Source organism: Paralichthys olivaceus, chromosome 23, assembly GCF_024713975.1.
Source record: "Paralichthys olivaceus isolate ysfri-2021 chromosome 23, ASM2471397v2, whole genome shotgun sequence".
Taxonomy (NCBI): Eukaryota; Metazoa; Chordata; class Actinopteri; order Pleuronectiformes; family Paralichthyidae; genus Paralichthys; species Paralichthys olivaceus.
This window is the reverse complement of record NC_091115.1, coordinates 12,854,860-12,876,919: the sequence shown is the minus strand read 5'-3', so window position 1 is coordinate 12,876,919 and position 22,060 is coordinate 12,854,860. Positions and strand designations below refer to the sequence as shown.

General features: G+C 42.5%; 1 protein-coding gene across 1 annotated transcript in view; it reads right to left on the bottom strand.

Annotated features, from left to right (window-relative positions):
• The window catches only part of syn3 (synapsin III), a 91,496-nt gene extending 72,842 nt beyond the window's left edge, over window positions 1-18,654 (bottom strand). Inside the window, 4 exon segments of the mRNA XM_069519406.1 lie at window positions 7,510-7,733; window positions 7,736-7,843; window positions 7,845-8,057; window positions 18,514-18,654. Of these exon segments, the coding sequence (XP_069375507.1) occupies window positions 7,510-7,733; window positions 7,736-7,843; window positions 7,845-8,000 (488 nt within the window). The 5' untranslated portion in view covers window positions 8,001-8,057; window positions 18,514-18,654.
• Between the last annotated feature and the right edge of the window lie 3,406 nt (window positions 18,655-22,060).

The following is a 22,060-nucleotide window of genomic DNA, read 5'->3' as shown; positions in this document are numbered from 1 at the left end:
CAGGGGAGGAACCCAGCCCACCGACTGAGGCGCTCCGGGGGTCGAGCAGGTGGGCGTCGCGGGACGCGGCATCCCTCAGGCAGCCTGGAAGGTGGGCGCCGCCGCACGGGCACCTTGGCCCCCGGAGCAGGTGGGCGCCGCCGCACGGGCACCTTGGCCCCCGGAGCAGGTGGGCGCCGCCGCACGGGCACCTTGGACCCCGGAGCAGGTGGGCGCCGCCGCACGGGCACCTTGGACCCCTCAGCAGGTGGGCGCCGCCGCACGGGCACCTTGGACCCCTCAGCAGGTGGGCGCCGCCGCACGGGCACCTTGGACCCCGGCACCGGGACCGGAGGCGTCAGCTTCTCCGCTGACCTCGGCGCAGGAAGAGGAGCAGGACCCGGAGGTGTCGGCTTCCCCGCCGACCTCGGCACCGGGACCGGAGGCGTCAGCTTCTCCGCTGACACGGGAACAGGAAGAGGAGTCGGCCCGGGAGGTGTCGGCTTCACCGCCGACCGAGGCGCCGGAACCGGAGGTCTCGGCTTCCCCGCCGACCTCGGCACCGGGACCGGAGGCGTCAGCTTCTCCGCTGACACGGGAACAGGAAGAGGAGTCGGCCCGGGAGGTGTCGGCTTCCCCGCCGACCTCAGCGCCGGAACCGGAGGTCTCGGCTTCCCCGCCGACCTCGGCACCGGGACCGGAGGCGTCAGCTTCTCCGCTGACACGGGAACAGGAAGAGGAGTCGGTCCGGGAGGTGTCGGCTTCCCCGCCGACCTCGGTACCGGGACCGGAGGCGTCAGCATCTCCGCTGACACGGGAACAGGAAGAGGAGTCGGCCCGGGAGGTGTCGGCTTCACCGCCGACCGAGGCACCGGAACCGGAGGTCTCGGCTTCCCCGCCGACCTCAGCGCTGGAACCGGAGGCGTCAGCTTCCCCGCTGACCCTGGAGCCGGACCCATCGGCTTCACCGCCGATCGGGGACCAGCGCTCCCCGCCCTCTCCAGCTCGGTGCCGCAGGTGAGGCGCTCAAGCCTCATCCTCTCCGTCTGCCTCAGGAGCTCCTCCATCTGCCTCTGCGTCTGCCTCAGGATCTCCTCCGTCTCCTTCCCCAACGATTGTACCCAGTCCCTGGCTGTGTGAGGTCCCTGTTCAGGTGCCAGTGTGGCGTTTGACCACGCCACCGGGTTCCCCTCACGACAGCCAGAGACGGACCAGTTCAACCATTGAGGGTTTAGCATCTTTTATTTAAGGTCAAACTGAACATACAAAACATGGAACTTAACAGGTCCAGCACTATTTGCTGGACCTTCAGCTTCACCCCCGTGTGTGTCCTTTTCTCTCCCGAGTCTAGTGCGTTCTCCCGTGTTCTCTGAGCCTTCCCGGAGTTCTCTCGAGGCAGCTCTGCTGCCTCCTTTTAAAGTCTGAGGATCAATCAGCTAACAGCTCTCACCTGTGCTGATTGATCCTCAGTGGTGCAGGTGAAGGTGCTCTCTCCGCCCCTTCACCTCCACACATGTGTTTAAACATAAACATTTAGCTCCACAAAGAGGTCTGGGCTTTCAATCTCCCAGTCGTGCACACGCCCACTACATAAACACCACGGAGCTGAATTCCTTTTTAACTTTTTAACCATGAGAAAATGTCCTGTGTTGTACCATTAATAGGAAGAATATGAAAACAAAAAAACAATTGCTCCTATTTGGATCCACTCTAAACTTGATGTACTGCTAATACTGCAGTTTACAAAAGATATAAAATAAAGTTTTACAGGTTTTGGTTTAGCTCGTGTTTTCATCATGACACATGGTTCCTAGTATTAGGAAACAGTTTGTTTATAATTGAACTGGTGGTTATTGGCCACCTGTGGGCAGCAAAAACAAATTGCAAACAGTAATGAAATTATCACCTTTTCACACTATTTGATTAACGTGTAAGCATGTAGCGTAAATAAACATTGAACAGTTACAAAGTAACTTTAATAATGATTATGAATTGTGTTGTGTCAACCTAACCTGTTCATGTTTTGTTTGCTGTGGTTTTGGTCTCCACAATCTTCTGAGGAACGATGAGGAACAATGAACTTAAAAGATGCATTAATGGTGCTAAGGGCTGAGAGCAAATTATAATTTGTTAGAACCATTGCAACAAACAAAATTGTCCATGTTTGTGGGGTCAGCCGGTGAGGGATGAGGTTAGCTACTGAGGAGAGGACAGGATGTGGGGCAGTCAGTGTGAAGCTCTGCATCTATTAAAAGGGTCCTAACCTAACAGTGAGAAGAGGTTTTCACAGTCTGTTAGATGATCAAACATTCACCTAATTTTAAGTTTATTGAGCCCCATATAACTTCCTTAAGTTTCTGTCAAAGATCCTGCAGTGGTAATAGCTGAAAACGATGGTATTTAACTACAGGACTGCTGTAAGGCCAGCACTGTCAGCCTCACGCAGAGATTTATGGGATGTGATTTTTATGGATCAGGAAATGCTCTGATATGATCAAAAGAAATGAGTAGAAATAAGGGGACTACACTTTAAGTAAGTGCTTGTGCAATCTTGGCACTTTGCAGTTAATGAACTTTTGCCCCTTTCTTGAAGCCACAATAAGATGTTCCACCTCTTCTTTGCCCTTGAGACATTCAGCATTGTGTGGGCTTCCTGCTTTTTCATTTGACTCAACATGAAATTAAAACCCTCTTCAAATGGCTCAGAGCGAGCAGAGGCTCAGGCAGAACTGCCGACATGCATAAAGAAGTAAGAATTTGCAGCAGAAGGGCTGAGTTGAACTATTGGTTGCTCATATCTTTCAGAACACGGCGCAAAACAGATCGACAGCTTCTTGGCAAAGCGTCGCACATGTCAGCCTGAGAGCGAGGGAGAGAGCGAGACACAGGGACACAGAGAGAGAAAAGGAGGGATTGTTGGTGGTGACGGTGATGCTCTCGGAGTCTTTGCCTCAGTGCTGTGTACTGCTATTGTGGATCAGTCATTGCTGGAGGCCAAGCCTGTCAAGACAGAGCACCGTTTCCGCAGAGACCTCAGCCTCTTTGCTGGAATGCCCAGGAGGAAATTCAACCCAAAGCCAAGTAGCGATGGACGGACGGACACCCTCCTCTATTTCTGCTTTGATGCATGTTCATATGTCTGAAGGAAAATATTGATACTCTTCGCAACATATCAAATGTAGCTGCATGCTTTTCTTTAGGCACCGATAGAGAATATGTGTTGGTGGATGATTACAAATTGATGTGAACACAGCAGAACAGCGCTGTACTGTGCCTGAAGCTGTTGATCAGTTTGTCCTCCAGATAAAAACTCTTCTGTCAGCTACTGTGGCCCAGGCCAAAGCCGTAACTACAGATGGACGACAGAACCCCAGTTTTGATTTATGGAAATATGTGAAAAACATAGCACATCTGTTTGACTCCTGGAAGACTTTGCCTGGTGGTTTAAAAATAAAAAACAAGATTACATCTGGAATCACTACAGGGCCATAAAATAAATTACAACTTTGGCCAGTGTGGTTTGATTTTGATCTGAACTTTTTCTTTTCAGCAGCCCTGTGCAGAGGTTTCACCGGAGAAGCATTGCACAGTTCACCTACTGTATTTCCCAATGTGCCTAAATCAACAGCAGTAAGAGGATGCAGTTGCCCCAAAAGCAGGTTTCACATTGTCTTTAAACAAACACTGTGACAGAAAAGGCCGACACCATGACACGGACACGTTGCCAAAGCAGCAGCCAAATATTTGGGCTTTTTTACAAGTTGCACTTGTCGCAGGAGGTTGAGCATTAACTGTTTAGCTGCTTCTTTCACACCAGACCTGTACTTTTGAAGTTTCCTCTGAGACTAATAAAGTAAAGTTGACACTGCAGTACTTTACTCCTGAAATAAGGTGTTAAGGTAATTTCTCTCGAACAATGGTTTCAAAAGACTAAATTGAGACAACTTTGCCCCTATATTTGTTTATCTTAAAATATTTCTTCTAAGATTATATTGATGACTTTTTAAGCTTTACACAATCCAAGTCCCTGCATATATCAAGGATTTACTAACCTGCACGCCATCTTAAATCCGCTGTCTGTTTACTAGTTCCCTGAATCTGATTAGTGACTACAAACCATTGTGCCTTTACAGTATGTGAAATCATCTCTGGATGGATTTTAATTCATTTTACATAACTCAATTTTCATTGTTGCTTTATGGTTGTTTAAGCCTCTTGTGAAGCACTTTGTATCTTCAATTTGTTATTATAATAATATTTTGGAGAATTGGCAATGTATAGACACAGATCACTGGATTACCTGATGATACTCCTGATGATACTCAGGCTAGCTCAGGATTTACAGGGAGCTTCTTCCTTGTCTTTGACTTTCAATTCTTTAATAGACATTTATATTTGATGCACATCAATACAAACTAAATCTAAAAATATGTGTATCATGACTATGTGTGGACATTTTAAGGACCTATGACCCTGTAAGTACGTCTTTTAATAATTGTCAAAGCCACTGTTGCTGCTACAACTATTAACTGTGTCGAAGTAAGATAATTAACTTTGGATTGTTTTGAGAAAACTGACGAGCATCAGTCTCATTGTGTCTTTGCACTACCTTTGCACCAAACCTTCAACTCTCCTGCACACCACTATAGGGAGGCCCCCCTCCCAGTTTGAAGTCCTATGATCTAAGGTTGAAAAGGAGAGAGCTTGATTTGCATAATGATTTCAATGCCGATGCTAATTATTACTTTCATATAATTTTCATAATTACAGTTGCCTGTTGTATAAATGGCACATCTGCTCCAGCAGAGCTTTAGGACGTTGTCCCTGAGGTCACACAGTCTCGGTTGGTTGATGGGACTAAACAGTGTTAAGTGCAGCTTTCTCTGGATGAAGGACACAGCTTGGTTTCACTCTCTCTTCCAGTGAGAAGATTTACATTAATATGGACACACAGCTTAACTCCACTAAAAAGTGGACTGATGGAGATAAACATTAAGATCTACTCTTTATAAGAATCATTTTGGTGTAAAAGAGCATATGGCTTCAGCGGTCAGGAGATGCTGTCCATTACAGATCATCTGTACACTCACACTCTGCCTCAGAAAAGCTGAGAGGTTATCAGACATCACCATCTGCTGGTCACAGCCCTTCACTTCACAAAGAAACACAGCATGAGGAGAGGTGATGAGCATTTCTCTGTGAAGCTTTCACTGAGCTACAGTGCCACTCGGTGGACAAAATATAGTCTGAGTAACAAACCAAATCCAATCTGATCCAAGTTGATCTTTAATATCTATTTTAAAATGCAATATTCCTATATATATAGGAATATTGCATAGGTTTTTCTAACTTGACTTATAATATGTAAATATCTTTTTAAAAAATAAAGACATTTACAATTAGAAGATGGATTTTTCTTAAAATAGAAATATTTAAATGAGACATGAGCGCCATGCATGTTGAAAGACCAAAAGAATATTCTGCATTGAATAAAAGAGATGATAGAGAGGATTTTTCCACAAAAAATCTATTGTCTGAAGATTACTTCATCTTTACGAATCATTAATAGTATAATCATAAAAGTTGTGAGGTCACAAAATCCTGCTCAGATTTCAAGGGAGCAACGAGAAGCTTTCCCCCTTCAGACGAATGTGAGAACAGGTTTCTAGTGTGAAAGGAGCCTATGTGAGTTATGATTGAACAAAACTTGAGATATCATGTTCAAAAAGCCAATAAATGTTTTGTGAAGACACTGTGAACTTGATCTTTGGCCACCAAATGATCAGTTGATCCGAGAGTCTAAGTGAAAAACATAAGGCCCTCAGGCCGCTGGCTGTCGCCGGCATAGAGGCATAAAAACATTGAAAGGTCCACAAAGGAAGGATTTATTACAGAGGTGCTGCACTGTATTATATTGTACAGGTGTTGATGTTCCTGTGTCAACCATGACAAAAACAACTTTCCCTCTTGATCATTTGCTGAAAAAGCGACCGACCACTTCACTTATCAAAGCCTCCATTACTCTCTCTTTTAAGTTACTGAGTTTGGTTCTGTGAATAACAACCCCTGCTGTTCTCTCAAGAGTGAAGACGCTCCCTCACAGCGTCTCGATGGGCCTGGACGCTTCAGAGGGAGGATGATCCCCTGATGAGTCATGTCAGACACACCGGGATGCGAAGAGGAGCGGGGCCCTTTTGGGATTTCAGCCAGCTGGCTTGAAGAAAAAAGGCCGCCAGGCTTTTCAGAAAATTAAGAGCAATTTTCTGTGGTTTTGAAACGGCTGACAGCGGGGCGCTTTAATTTAGTGATCATTTTTAGACGGAGGCCTAATCTCCCTACTGAGCCGTAGATACAGTTGCTTCGGTACATAATGATCCCCACTAATTCAGTAAAGAAATTCAAAGTGCTGGAAATAGCTAATAACAGTTTCGCCGAGGACGATTTACCTGCAAATGTCAGGCAACAGAATAACAATTCATGAAATGGAAGAGTGGTTTATCGATTCAGTAAGCCAAACACTGGCAGCTCAAGAAATCAATTCAGCAGCAGCAAAAGGCAGCTGATATCAGCCGCTCACATGTGTGTGCGTTGGGTGAAGGATGGAGCCATCTCTCCTCATTAAAGCTCATTTATTTTTCTGTCATCACTAAAGCAAAGGACCTTCTTCTTGTTACCATGACAATTTTGTACTCCAGCACAAAGAGCCGTGGTCTGAGTCGGCGAAAGCCAAGGACGTACAAGTCTGTCACAAACAATAAAACCTCTCACTCCTTTTGAAGCTGAACCTTAAGATCTTTTTTATTTCACTGGAGCTAAAAGTCTGATGATTAACACCTCAGGCAAAATTTATTTTCATGTGCTGACAGATTTTAATGGCTAACTAGCTCACGGACAACTGATACGCACTCACATGCTTTCTTGCTGAGAGTTTGATACTACTCCAATACTTGAGCTAAACAGAGAGCAAGGAGACTGTTAGCCTAGAGCTCAGGTTAAATACTAATTTAAGTATACTATCTCCAGTCTGAGCTAAAGGGGGATTTATTACCTTTTTTTCTGTTCGGGTAGACTCAAGTCTAACAACACTTTAAATGATTCCATGTACACATGTAAAATCTTGTTTGTTTATTATACACAATTAGACTAGAGGATCATCAACCTGATTTGACCCTTCCAAAAATCGCTCAATTATTCTGTTTCATACCTTTTAGAAACAAAGGTCAAGCTGCCATCTTTTATTTTCCAGATACTGCTTAATGCAGCAGAACTGAAAAGATGTTACAACAGCTCTTTGTGATCTTGTGAACGTGGACATTTTCATGGCAATTTTTGCCACCAGGAAAAAGAACTCACAGTTCAGATATTTTTTGTACTGGTGTGAAACAAATCCTGCATCATTCAATTCATTTATAAGACTAGATTAGATTTTTTTAATATGAGCAGCAGGGTTTACAAACATGCAGAAAAACGACTATCATGTGCTCAGCGAGGCACCTCCACACACGCTAACACCTTGGAACTTCCACTCACCAGTCTGTGTGCTGATCATCAATCACCAGCAGGATCTTGGGCTTGCGTATGACAGGCTTGGCTGGCTGACTGTTTCCTGCAGCGGCGCCTTCCGCAGATGCTGCCGCCGCTTTGGCGTGTGCAGCAGCGGCGACGTTTTGGGCCATCTGAGCACTCTTCACCACGCTGGAGAAGGAGCTGAGGAAGCTCCCTGAGCCTGCACCCAGGCCTGGAGCAGAGCCTGTGCCGGAGCCGGAGCCTGAGCCTGAGCCAGAGCCAGAGCCAGAGCCTGAGCCTGAGCCTGAGACGGAGCCGGAGCCGGGTCCCGAGCCGGGTCCCGAGCCCTGGGTCTGGCTTGGCATGCTCGGGGGCTGCCGCCTCTCTGTGGCCGGGGATGCAGGCGTGGAGGTGGATGAACCTGGAGGGGTCGGTCTCTGGAGATCCATCATGTAGCCGTTGGGGAGGTTGGCCACAAAGCTGCTGTCTGATAAGCGACGGCGAAGATAGTTCATGGTGATGGGCTGGTGCGTCTGTCAGGCCAGAGGTGAGGGGGAAGAATGACTGAAATCCTGCACAGGAGACGAAAGAAGAGAAAACATCATAATCAGCCCATATATGATGATTTATCTCATCCCAACTCTGTTTTAATGAAAAATATGTCATACTCAATAAAAAAATCAATATTTTTATATTAACAATGGGATAAAGAAGTCAAAGTTGTGTGAAAGCTGTTTCTTGTGGTAATAAACCCACAGAAAATTACTCTGAGCTCTTAGGAGCGTTTTAGCACCTGTTGGCAATTTGTTTAAGTCTTTACAACCCACAGGTTGAACTTTTTTAATTGATTTTCCCTGCTCTAATTATCCCTGATTCTCACCACAGCAGGCAGCTGTTTTGAGCAAAAACAAAAAGCTTCTCATGAACCCATATCACACAGCAAATCTGACAGACTTCTGGTTAATGATCATATGTGGAGCATTTACTGCGGCAGCTGAAGAGTCTTCTATCAGGAGTGCAAGAGGCCAAACAAATCAATGAATTCATGAATAAAATGTTTTTGATTGTGAATATTAGACAGTTACTAAGGGATTTAAATAAAATCGACATATATTCACAAACCCATAGCTTATTGCTCAGGGTTGAATTTTCCAACACAAATGAATTTACTGATCGAAATAGATACAAATGTGATGCTTCTCTATTTCCTGGTTTTCACACTAATTAGCAGACATGGGAGCTGAGGTGAAAAGAGTGAGACCTGGAAAACATTCAGATGCAAATGTCGAACAAAACCTGCTGTTACATCTAATGTGTTTAAGACTATTGAACCTGATTATCATAATGCAAATGACTCAGTGACAGAGCAGTGACGATGCAAAGTTGGAACAGTGATTCACAGCTCATTTCGTTGTACGGCAGACAAACCCCTCTGGGAGAAAGGAAACAGTTATATAACACTTGGAACCCAGCGTGGCGGAGGAGAGACATTCAAACAGATTAGCTATCAAACTGCAACGAAGCAAAGAAGCCCTTAAACCTGATTCAAAGTGGGCCACTAGTAGATGGAGCTTGGATGAGATGAAAGTGCATTTCTTACTGAGGCGCCACGTCTCAGGCAGAGGTGCCGGGTGTTGGGAGCAGGTTTAGTTTTTGTAGTTAAAGGGGCAGAAGAGTCTAACATGTCGGGAGGAAAAGGATGTGGGGCAATCACCAACAGGAAGTCTCTGCATGAAGTTGTCGCTTCTGTCTGCAAGAATTTGAACTCTGCTGGATCTGTGGACCTGACATCTGAGCTCCATAGAGGATGTTCAGTGTTAGCTTGTGAGTAGCATCACTGATCATAGCTGCTCTGGGATGAAATTCCTAGTCCAGGACTGCAGCGATTACCGAAAGGGGAATTTTCTTGCCTTGCTCCAGAGAGCAGTCAGTGCTCTGTAGTTACATAACCGAGGCCACGGAGCGTAAACTCTGCAGTCCCCTGTATTGATTACCTGTAATACCGCTGAACCGCTTTATAGATTACTATGACTTCTTTCAGATTTCACTTTATGAGGAGGCATGCTTAGGTTGTATCTATTTTTATGAATTGAGTTCAACAGCATCAACAAATTAAGTTTGTGATTGTCTCCACTGGGTTTCTAACCAGGACTTCTGACATATTTAGACCTCATTAAGTTGTTGTCAGTTGTGGCTAAAGTTAGAATGTGAAATCGTTCTTCTCACTACCTGTAAAATATAAGAGAGTTCAGGGCAGGGCTGGGTGATATTATACGATGAATTAACAATTATTTAATGAGCTCTGTTGATTAAGTCAGTGAGAGGCTATAAATGTCGGTTTTGATACATTTTGGGTTAACTGCCCAGTCCTAGCGAATGTGAACTGCAAAGTCAAGTGAATTATTTTTTGAATTGTCACAACAAATGACCCCTTTTAAATTACATGAAAACCATTTAAGCCACAGTTAGTGAGAAACTATGCATTATTATTGCATCATTATTATTATTATATAATTGCTCTAAATGGGTCAGAAGCATGTGGCATCATTTACTGTAGACTATTTTTAGCTGGTGATTAAAAAAGTATGCAAGCATTAGCAGAGCTCGTGTTAATGCTAATGACACAACATGTCACTCAGTGCAAAGGTGAGGCTCAATGATGTGTTTTTAATGTTTCTGAACAGCGTCAGAGCTCTGAGGCACAGATGAATGAAATGTGTCAAGCTTCACTACAAAGACAACGCTGAACCAATTCAATCATGGTTTTGATCGTTAAAGTGTATTTGTTGTTGAAGCTCAGAAAATTATAAGATTCATCCTTAAATAATTGAGTTTGGGGATTCAGTGTTTTGCCCAGCAGCTATTCAGCGAGGCAGATGCTTGTTGTCACAAGGAATAACACTAAAACGGGAGATGCAGTTTGCCTTCCAGCAGCCACGCTGTACCGCCTACCTTATCCCTGAGTGAAGGGGCTTCCCCCCTGGAATTATGCTTATGCATCAACCACCACAAATCTCTTATAGATACTAGCAGGGCTTAAGTCAAATTATAGAAAATTGCTGGGGAACAGACAATTACAGTCACAGGGTCACTGATTGCCAGCTCAGCCCTCTTTGTCACGACTTGATCCGAATGGACGGATTAGGAGCTGTCTGCTGAAATTCACTATCTTTACACTTTTGCTGGCACATTTGCTAAATTAAAAAGAAAACAACCAAAATGTAAAAAACAGCATCTTACATAAAAAATTTTTAGGTTGGGGTTCTGAAACTGTGGCAGTGACGTCAAATGTATGGCGTGAAGGATGTAATGTTGCTGTGAGTCATAATCAGACAATGCTGAGTAAAACAGGAATATGGGCAGAATATTCCTTAAGCAACTCATGTAAATATCAAAAGCGGAGGATGTTATGTTTTTGTCTGTTATTCAGCAGGATTACGCAAAAACAACTAGATCAATTTTTATGAAAATGTTTGGAGGGGGAGGCATGACCCAAGGAAGAACCAGTTCAATTTTGGAGTGGATCCATGAATTGTTTTTTCACTCTCTTGAACATTTTATGATGGTCACTTTTTAAACATTTTAGTCATTACCATATGTATGATCTTTTAATATTAACTACCTGTGCTTCATTTTAAAGAGCGTACTGGGCCTCAGTGTGAAATGCAAAAGAGGATGTGGCTGTTGGGTCAAATCATATATTTGATTCTCAATATTTCTGCCCAGATAGTAACCTATTGCTGAATGCTGATTAGTGGTACAGTATAGTAAGCAGTGTATAATGGAAATGTTAGAGAGGTCCTTCAACTGTAACAGCAAACAGGATTTGGCTCAGCAGTAATCACAGGCTTTGCTCAATAATAACGGTGGAAGAGCAGGATAATGTCACAGCACACTCAGGGACCCCTGCTGATGAACAGTGTGTGTGTTTTTCTCTCTCTCTCTCTCTATGTATATATATATATACGTCTAAAATTACATATATAAGTGATGAAGACAGCACGAGGGAGATTGCAGCTCACTCCTGTTGGACAAATGTTTCGCATCCTCGGTGTGAATCTGTTAAATCTATCACATATTCTGAATAGTTGATCTGTGAATTTACACGTCAAAGCCTGGTGGAATCATCGAATAATTACTGAAGGGAAATGCAGGAGTTTCATCCCGTCTTCTTTGGTGTGTTTCCCACCTTACATTTCTGAATTATGCAAAATCTGAATACACCAGATACTGATTTTTGTAAATGATGTGAGGCACACCTGAGATGTGAGACTGACTGCAGTTTCTGCTGTTCCACAGTAATGTTCGAGCACCATCCTCTTGTGAAAACTATCTCACACTCTGAATAAAAATACAGTTCGTGTGTATTTATTTTTGGAAGTATGGCAGATTGGAGTTGAGGGGCAGGGAATAGTCGTATTCGAAGCTGTGGCAGATTGCTGCATATGGAATAATAGTAGAAAATGTGGCAAAAAGGATAAGAAAGAAAATGGAAACCACAAAATAGCAGGGTTTTCATTAATGTGGAGCTTCGAGGTGAAATGAATACTCAATTTCCATTAGGTGATCAATAGAAAACAAGTGTCTCATCATAGGTTCCAGAAGTAAGACTGTGAAATAATATTATATGCTACTGTAGAAGCCAAAAGTCTGTATGATATCAACTGCATTTTAAAGAATGTTTTACTGGCGATGTCAAGGAGAAATACACTACCCACAATCCTAAGGTGTAAAACTGACACCTCTGAATGGTGGAGCTCACTGTTACCATGGAAATGTTACCACGAAAATCATGTCGGGTACTAGGATCAGCTCGTTCAGCGTGTCATCACCTTTACCGCACAGCGACGTAAAATAACACAGGCTTATACCTCCAAAATCAAATGTTCTATGGTCACAATTCATCTCGTAGATGGTCGGCCTGGTTCCAGACTTTTTAATTTAATTTCTGAAAAGTCAATTGAGAAAATTATTTGGAAATTTACTTCCAGAACCAGAGGCGTCACTATTGCACTCTATAGGGATGGATGTCAAGAAACATTAATGGGAACGCCCTCACAGTCACTAAAAAACACACACACACACACACACACACACACACACACACACACACACACACATTGTCTAACACTGGTAAACTGTAACGAGCTTAAATGTGCAGCATGTCACCACGAGCGGTCGGCTTTTATTATTAATGATCAGTTAGAGTAGAGCGGACGGTCGCTGAACTCAGGTCAAAGTGGGGAGGAACGAAATTGAAAAGAGGTGGAAGAGCATGAAGACAAGAGCTCGGATTTAACAAGACCTAAGGCATCCTGGGGGATTACAAATGAACGTGTGGGGCTTACTGCCAGATAGATAATCATTACAGTTTCAGCACAGTGAACATTCTATGGAGTAAAAGCTGCAGTCATTGGTTATGACAGACTTTGTTCTTAATCAAGAAGTCCATCTTGTCCACCTGTTTGTCCAACACATGGAAACATCATTTAATGCAAATATTCATGTTCCCCAGAGGATGATTCCTATGGATTCAGGTGTATAGGTTCTTAACTTCAGTGCCACTATGAGTCGTATAGTATATCGAAATACCTCACCATTAAAAATAATTCTATGATTTGGTAACGGCATCCTGCCTTCAGGCTCAAAGAATAATGAAAAAAGGAAATTGTGATGTTTTTGTGTCTGTCCAATGTTTTTAACTGTATTTGGGTTTAAGATAATTAGTTGTCTCTTTTGAAAACATATTCCCTCATATGAGCCTCCTCTTATCTTAAGTATTAGAGTCTGACTAACTAAATTTAACATACCTAATGAGATTAGTTCTGTCTTTAAGCAATGTTTGTCAATCTAAAAACGCCCTCTAATTTGTCTGACTCACTGGTTGTAGAGTAGAATGTTGGTATAAGCCTGCTCCGGTTGATTATTTCAGGCAGCTTTCTCCTCCCCTTCCACTTCCAGACTCATCCCATTTCCAAAAATCCCCTTGGTTACGGGAAACACTGACAGCAAACTCTGAGCTGCAAACTATACTGGGTAAATGGAAAGTTTTAAAGTATGTCTCGTTGACACTATTCTGCAGGGGCACCATCGCTGGGACGGACTTACAAGTTCCAACTACAACAAGCATGAGTGTGGACTAACATTCAAATAAGTGCAGATGACACCATCCAAAAAAGTTGAGTGCCAAATATTCCACAGAAAACTGAAATCTCACAAATCAACAACGAGTTTGGCAAATCACCTAAGTAGGTAAGGTAAGTAGGTAATAGATCTTGCTACTGTTAAAATGCAACATACCAACAGAGTACAATGTCGAAGTCAGTTTTTTTTTCATTAGTTAATTTCACTCAAGCATCAAAGCCCCTAAAATGGTTCTCAGGGCAGCCCTAGTATTTACGTTTCATTACCATGACATTTTGTGCAAACATTCATGGTCCTAGAAGATGACCACGTGAAGAGACTCCATTCTGCCTGAACTTATTTGCAAATGCAAAAGCAAACTAAACAGAACCATCAATGTGTACTCATGCTGACATAAAAGAAGGTTTCAGATGTGCACTGAGCTCCAGTCTACATTTCCCTGAAAGGTTACAGATATTTTCCTGCATCTCGTCAAATGTCCAGAAAATGTCAGAGTAAGTGATAATATCCGAAACAATTCCCAGCGAGAGAGTGGTCGTGTTGAGATGTGCTGTAAACAAAAACACTGATTTCCGCAGCAGATTTAAACGTCACGTCAATCTTCTGCTGCGTTCTTCACATGTCAACTCCAGAAAACACAAATTTCTCTACATTGTCTGGAATTCAAACCAAAGCGACTAACGCGGTTCATATTATCTGACTCCGTCTTCCGGAGTCTAAGTAAATATTTACTGATTATTTCTGCCTGAACATGGGTTAAAACTACAAAAAGCTTCCAACTATAGTTTATCAATGACTATAAAATCATTTGACTACAGTTGCATACACTGCTCCTTGTTTATAAACCACATGTAATAGCATCTTCTAGACATGTGTGTTAGCACTTATCTTCAGGTACATTGCAGTGATAGACAATCTGTCTGATGAGCCGTGGCGTTTTTGCAGTCGCTGAGCAAATCGCTCCTTATTTTACCTTTAGACCCAGCTGCGATGCAGTAATCCAGCCACAGAACACAGCATTCGTACTTTTCAGGGAACAGTAACATTATGACTCATCGTCACTGTGTGTCTGGCGCTCTGCCCTCTTCTTAATGTTGCTACAGAGAGTGCAGCAAGAAGCTAAATGTGCCTTCTACAGCCCTCGTCTAACAAAGTGTCATCGTCATTACTCAACATTAATAATCTAATAGTGTTTGAGAAAATGTGTGTGCAGGTATCATCAGTAAAGATGAGGATGAGTTGTATTATGTGCTTTCTTCTAAAGTTTGCATTTTTGGGGCCATTACTATAAAATAATAAAACCTATTATTGATATTTAGGGCTGATAATCAATATATCTTATAACATCCACACTGGACTAAGATAAGAGTATCAGGGTGACCTAAAGGGAAAAAATATAATGAAATAGTCATAATTTTAGGCAACATGACATTTTATAGGGAGAATATCAGAAGATCAGTCTGTCTCCTGTGATGAGGAATATAGAGCATCTTGTCAAGTTTTACATTACTGAGTCTTTTCTGAAGACAGAATCACACAGTGGAGTCTCTTTTTTGGAGAGGATCTGGGCTACTTTTGGTTACAGCAGTGTAATATTTAAAGACGTTTCTCAGGAAACAATGAGATTGTTAATTAAGGTTTTGAATCCAAAAGGAGTTGAACTCTGGCGATCACAAGTTCTCCTGGCTGCTTATTTCCTTGAAATTTTTTTTATTTAGTCTCATAATAATGCAACTTTTTTGTCCTAAATCTAAGGTGCAGTGGTACTAATCACAGTCGGACATTCTTCATATCAGAGATGGATACAATATCTGGTGCTTCAGATATGAAACTGGTGCTAGAATGAATTTAGAGCTGAAATCCTTCACTTCCTCTGCATCGACAACTACAGCAAAGATGGTGTTGAGTTGTTGTGGGAGGTTGTGTGGAAGCCTGCTGCTTATTTTATTAGCCATCACAGAACTTGTAAAGTGCCAGCTTGGGAAGACACTATTAGGCTCAGACTGTGCATGAAAAATGAAAACATGCTGTGAAATTCTTTCATTGCTCTGCCTCTGTTTGGTACAGAGACGCAGTTAGATAACAGGAACATGACTACAAATACATCTCCAGAATTTACTTATAAATGGAGCTGGAAACCTTAGGTGAAAATCACACTGCTCTCTGCACTTGGAGAACTACCCGGCAGGAACGAGAAGTCGTTGGTGAACTGTGAACCTTGACAACTGCAGCGACAGAATGTGCTCAGTGGCACACATGGTGTCAGCTCGCTCACTGCCAGAGAGTCTGCATCAGCAGCAGCAGTGATGAGTTGGTGAGGCGAGGACTCACGGCCGAGTCACCACAGAGTCACCTCTCCTCACTGCAGATGCCACAATAGTATCCAGAGTATCAGACCTTTCTCCCAACCTATGCTGGACTTTCTCAGAAATGAGGTAGGTTCACTCGAAAAAGATCTCAAGACACAATGAGATGTGCCTTACATCAGTGAGAGGACACAAACAACCAGAGGGAAAATACTGAATGGTTCTGGAGGGAGAAAATACCACTGAATTATGAGTCATAATATTGTTACCATCCAAGGTAGACTTCGTACAAGCTACCAGATTGTGAAACAATGATATATGCTACTGTAGAAGCCACAGGTCTGTGTGATATCAACTGCGTTTAAAATAAATGTTTTATTGGCGATGTCAAGGGAAGTACTACCCTACCCACAATCCTCGGGCGGAACAATGTTGCGCTCTATACACGCACGCATTTTGTTATTATCCTGCAAAAAGTGCATGACTTCAAAAGATCCTGCACAACAAACCATCGCACTTACTTAACACAGCAAACCACCCATTCATATTTGAACTCTGACTAAAAGGCAGTTGAGCAATAATTTCCATATAAACAGCATCAGCAGCATATTGATTCAAAGCTCCATTCACTACAAACCAGCCCCCACATTACTACTACTTGCCTCTGCATTGTAGTCTCCTCCCTTTATAAACTGGACACTTTCCTACATGAAGGCTGCTCCACACCGAGTAGCTAATTAAGGACAAAAAGGTCACTGCTGTTTTGCAATTCATCATTTCACCAAAAAAAGGCGGGGGATCATTACTGGCTGCAGCAGCATCTGCTTGGAGACAAACTAGATAACTGGTTATGGATGAAAACACGTGAGTCTGCCCTCTGATTGGCCGATTAATATTTCATGGTGTTTTTTGGCAGTATGGCGTCATTATCATAAATATTCAGGGATGAGCTGCAACAGTGTGTTCCTGTGTTGTTTTTTTATTAGAAATTAAGTTACTGAAAAAGTCAATATGTGTATGTATGACATAAGCTCTTATCATTTCAAATAATTTTATTTGATGTGATAAGAGCTGATCTGCTCCATCAGGACAGTTTGACCATGGTTAGATCAGTGACAGCAGCTTGGCCCTGAGCCTGGGTAGTTAGCTTCTGATTCTAAAATGACCTCATTCTGATTTGTGAACAGATACATACGTCACAGTGAGTTTTTTCATCGGAACTCATTCACTTGAAATCCTTTTAGAGGAGCACAAAAAAACTCCTTAAATTGATCTAAAAGGTGTTGTTTTGATTTTCCTGCCATCACTTTACACTCATCAGTACTGTACGAAGTTAGCAGCTAATGGGTGCACACATTGTCACATTTAGGTGCTTAAGAGCAAGGTATCATCTGATAAAAGAGGAAACATGTTTATAATTTTCAAAATTATGGAGCAGGAAGAGATTATAATCTAAAGGAGAGATATAATTTAACAACTCATCTGCAATGTCCAAGGATAAACTACAGCAGCGGTCGATAACTGCTTCATACCGAGCAAAATTAAAGAGCTTATATTTTGAAAACTTGCGAACTTAGGTCTGAAGATTGTGTCAATTGATTAAGGAACCTCTAAAACACCAATGTATGTATGTATATAAAAAAAAATACTATCACACATCATTCCAACTAATATACGAGCCCCACACACGTAGTAATAAAGCAAATTCAGTTTCATTATATGAAAAACATCGACTATAACATCTTCACTGCAGATAAACCAGGTAGGATGAACACAAAGTTCAACATACAGTATATAAATAGAATGTTCATTCTGACTGTCTGCTGCTGTAATGAAAACATTTTCACCCCGGTGTGGGATCAATAAAGTTTTATCTTATCTTATCTTAAGCATTGTGCACGTACAGTGAGGAGGTATAACACGTAATTGATCAACCTCAGATTTATAAAAAATGTTCTGCTGTTTATCAACGATCAGTCTTTAAACTAAGAAGGAATAATAACGTGACATCTATCGTGATAATTATCGACACTGACCGACATGAACATTTATATCTTGATATCATTGTCGATATCACTCAGCTCTGTAGTTTCACAGTCTCTCAAGTGAAAACAGGTTGACATGAGCATCAGTGTGATGATCACACACACACACACACACACACACACACACACACACACACACACACACACACACACACACACACACACACACACCCAGCCGGTGACGAGGGGCTGCAGAGCCATGGCTGAGGGGGGGAATCCCTGCACACATCCCTCTGTACATCACTGAAGCATCTGTTCATTCACATCAGTCTGACGCAGCACAAACCTCGCGTCACACCGCTCATATTATCTTTATGCTACCGAGAGAGCCCACTCTTCTATACATGTGAGTATTTATACCCGGGAAAAGAGAGGGGGGGGGGGGGGGTCATTAAATTGTGAGGTGCAGCTGCTGCTGCTTCTTCTTCTTCTCCATCCACATCCCGCAGCAGGAAGCACGCGCCCTCCGCTGAGAACAGAACGTGGAAACGATGCTACGAAGAAATAAATGCGCAGATGTACGAAGTATTTACCTGAGTGAGCGACTGTGTGGTGATGACCCCTCTTCTTCTTCTTGCTTTTTTTTTCTTCTTCTTCTTCTTCTTCCTCTGATACTGCTGCTTCTTCTTCTGCGCTCTGCTCCACGGTCCTCCTCAGCCTCCAGACCAACCTCCTCTCTCTCTCTCTCCTTCTCTCCCTCTCTCTCTCTCTCTCTCTCCCTCTCTCTCTCTCACACTACCTCCACACAATGCATGCCGGGAACGTGAGGGGTGTAGTTCATTCATTACCGCAGTCGGTCCGTGAAGCTGATTGGCTGACAGCATAATTAAGCGTCCCTGGATAAAGGGACAGGATACGATGTGATGGAAAATAAAATGGAAAGAAAGCACAAAAATAAATAAAAATATTATTATTATTGTAGTAGTAGTAGTAGTGTAGTATATACAATGATTACATTTGAGGTTTATCTTCAAAAGAAGCTATCTTTTTTAATTTAATCATTTATCTTTGCCCACTGCCAGAGACTGGTCAGAGCTGGACTGTACCATGTCAGTTCACATAAGACTTTCAAGTTTTATTTATCATATTCAAGTTAACATGGGGTCAACAGTACAATGAACCGTGTTGGACAAGATGAAACCAGTACAATAGATACATTAAAAATAAAAGCAAGGTGCTTACTAAAAAAAAACTGTGAGTGTGTGTATCAGTTCTTTCACATTTTCCAAATAAAGTGTAAACAGTGTAACGGAGGGTTGTTAGTCATGAAGATGGTTTGGAAGCCCTGACATTCAAACTGGACTCTGGAGCCACATTCACGCATGGATAACAGGACATTTAGGCTAAAAACATGGTGGAAATTACAACCCTTCTGACAAAAAGATAATTCATGCAACAAACATCTCTGGTAAGCGAGGTGATTGAGATATCTGCCAGGCTGGTATCAGCAGAGGTAAATATTTGATGATGGCACTCAGCGCAGAAGGAGAGCATGTCGACCCACAGCTGTCACTGATGTAACAGTGTGTAATAACAACATCATTCATCTCTTCTAACCCACAGTCTGCAGCTGTAACGCCACTGAACAGCTCTGGTCTGTTTGTTGAGAGAGTTCGGTGCCATGACAGAAAAGCCATTGTGTGGTCAAACGTCTGATAGACACAGCACACTGATACATGCACAAGTGCAGTTTGTCATTCGGTAGCTTTTAAAACATTTGATCACATTGAACAGGTTTGTTTGGTATGAATTAATCAATCAAAATGTATTTATTTTTATAGTCCATGTTCACAAATCACAGAATTGAAGAAACCTTGGAGAGTGATCCCTCTCTCAAGACGGACAGAAGTGCAATAGATGGCTCATGTAACAGAGCACTTCAACAAAATAACATTTTTTACGACATTGGTGAGAAAAGACAGTGTCTATCATAAATGGAGAGGAGTTTAAAGTACGTGGCCGCTCTATGTGTCACGTGTCCGCCCACAATGTGCACATATATATACACAACATGAGCATTTTACAACCCTCACTGCACTCTGCCTTAGACAACAGGATCACAAGCACAAAGCTGAAGTAAGAAATCATTCAGTTCATGAATGAATGCACAAAGCTGGTGTTGGTGCTAATGACACTTTAATGAGATGCTGTGGTCCAGCTTCTAGCCCTTTGGAGGCAAACACATTCACAGATGCTGCAATAGGGACTAATTAATTCCACATTTAATGTTACACTGCAGAATGATCCTCTGAGTCACACATAAGATAAATGTGTGAATCTGAGTTTAGCTGCTTCAGTTCTGCTTCAGTCCTTCTTTTAGTTTCAGTCAGAATTCATGACAGAACCAACTCTGTGCCATGAATGTGTTTATTGCTCCAGCTCCCTCATCATCACTGAGATCGATGATTACAGTATTATTTTTATCGTACATTATATTACATGATTACATTCAAATGCAGTCAGTTACTGAATATGAATGGCATGCTAATTTTCATAATCAGTAGCATAATCCATTGGTTTAAAACAAATTGAATCTAATCTGAATACTTTCAGAATCAAAAATATCTAAAAACTCTTGAAACTCTGTTCGTTAGCTAATGAGCTCAGCCATTGCCTCCATTATCAGTCTCACTTCTATGGCAGATGTAAATGTGCTGATGGGCATGCGATGAAAAACCTGCAAACCAATCCTACATTTTTCTGCAGTGTTGGATTGTTAGTCTAGTCAAGTGTTTCTCTAGATTTTCTCTAGATTTCTGGAGTCATACTGACAGCAACTTTATTTTTTCCTCAAACAAATAGTATTCGACATCAACGCTCCTGTGTTGGTGATATTTTCAGGAGTGGACGGACTTCTGCTGCTTGAACCTTCCATCTTGACCCAACACTGTTATTTTCCCCCACCACACCTGTCTAAGAAACTCTTTTTCAGAAGCACTTGACATAGGTAAATAACATTATCATTCTAATTACACTTTCTTTAAACATAATCTGGGTTCATAGGAACAGATTTTGGAATCTTAAAACTCCATAAGCCTTAATCAGAGCCAGAGAGAAAACTAACGTGGCTCTGGCTGTGTTGGGCCCCATGTTGGGCACCTCTGTGGAAAAGTCCCTTGCCACCCTGGGTCTCACAACACAACCAGACGACAGACTGATGCTTTCCAGAAAAGTTATATAGCATCAATTATTTAATACTATAAAAACGGGGTGAAAAGTCATAATTGACAGCTAAGACGAACTGACTCATGATTGTTCGCGTGTGTTTCTTCACAACTGACTCTGGTTCCAAATGGACAAGATGGCAGTGGTTGGAGCCAGGATATTTTGGCTTTGGGTTCCACCAGTAGGACAAGTTTCTTTCAGGTTTGTGATCTATCTTTGAATATCGTGGTTTATAGGAACAGAAACAACTTTAACAAAACAACTGTACAACTTTTACAATTAGCTGATCAACAGGTGCTTTATTGATCCACTGAGGCTCCACATGCACTAGATATGCTGACTCTGTTATTTGTTAAAAATGTCTCCTGCCACCAGCCAAATAAAGATCTGACTCACTTCCACCCGCCCTGGGGTTTGGACATTGTAGCATTCTTCCATCAGCTGGAACTAAACCACCATGACTCAGCAGAAACATAAACACCTCAAACACCAGGGGGGATGGACGCACGCACACAAGAGGGAGGGAGTCATTTTTAATTCATAAGCTCTTGCGATGCAGGAAAACCAGATTTCCCGATACGCAGAGGCCTGGAAGATCCGCTCTGACAACAAGGAAACAACAGCCAGGGCAAGACACAGCGGCACTCACCAGACAGGAAGTGGCTGCTTAGGCTGGTTAATGTCAGTGGATATTTACTGTCACTGGGTGGGCTACTGCATCCTGCTGGGCACAGCTGCATTTACCAGAGGACAGACACATCTTAATAGGCAGCAAAAGGATGCGAAGCACAGGTGGTGGAGAAATGGCTGCAGTGGCTGTGACAGCTCAAATCCATTTTCACCCGGGAACTGTCTGTTTGAAATCTGCTGTATCGCCGAAAAAAACACCTGTATGTAATCCAACAACCTCAAAGT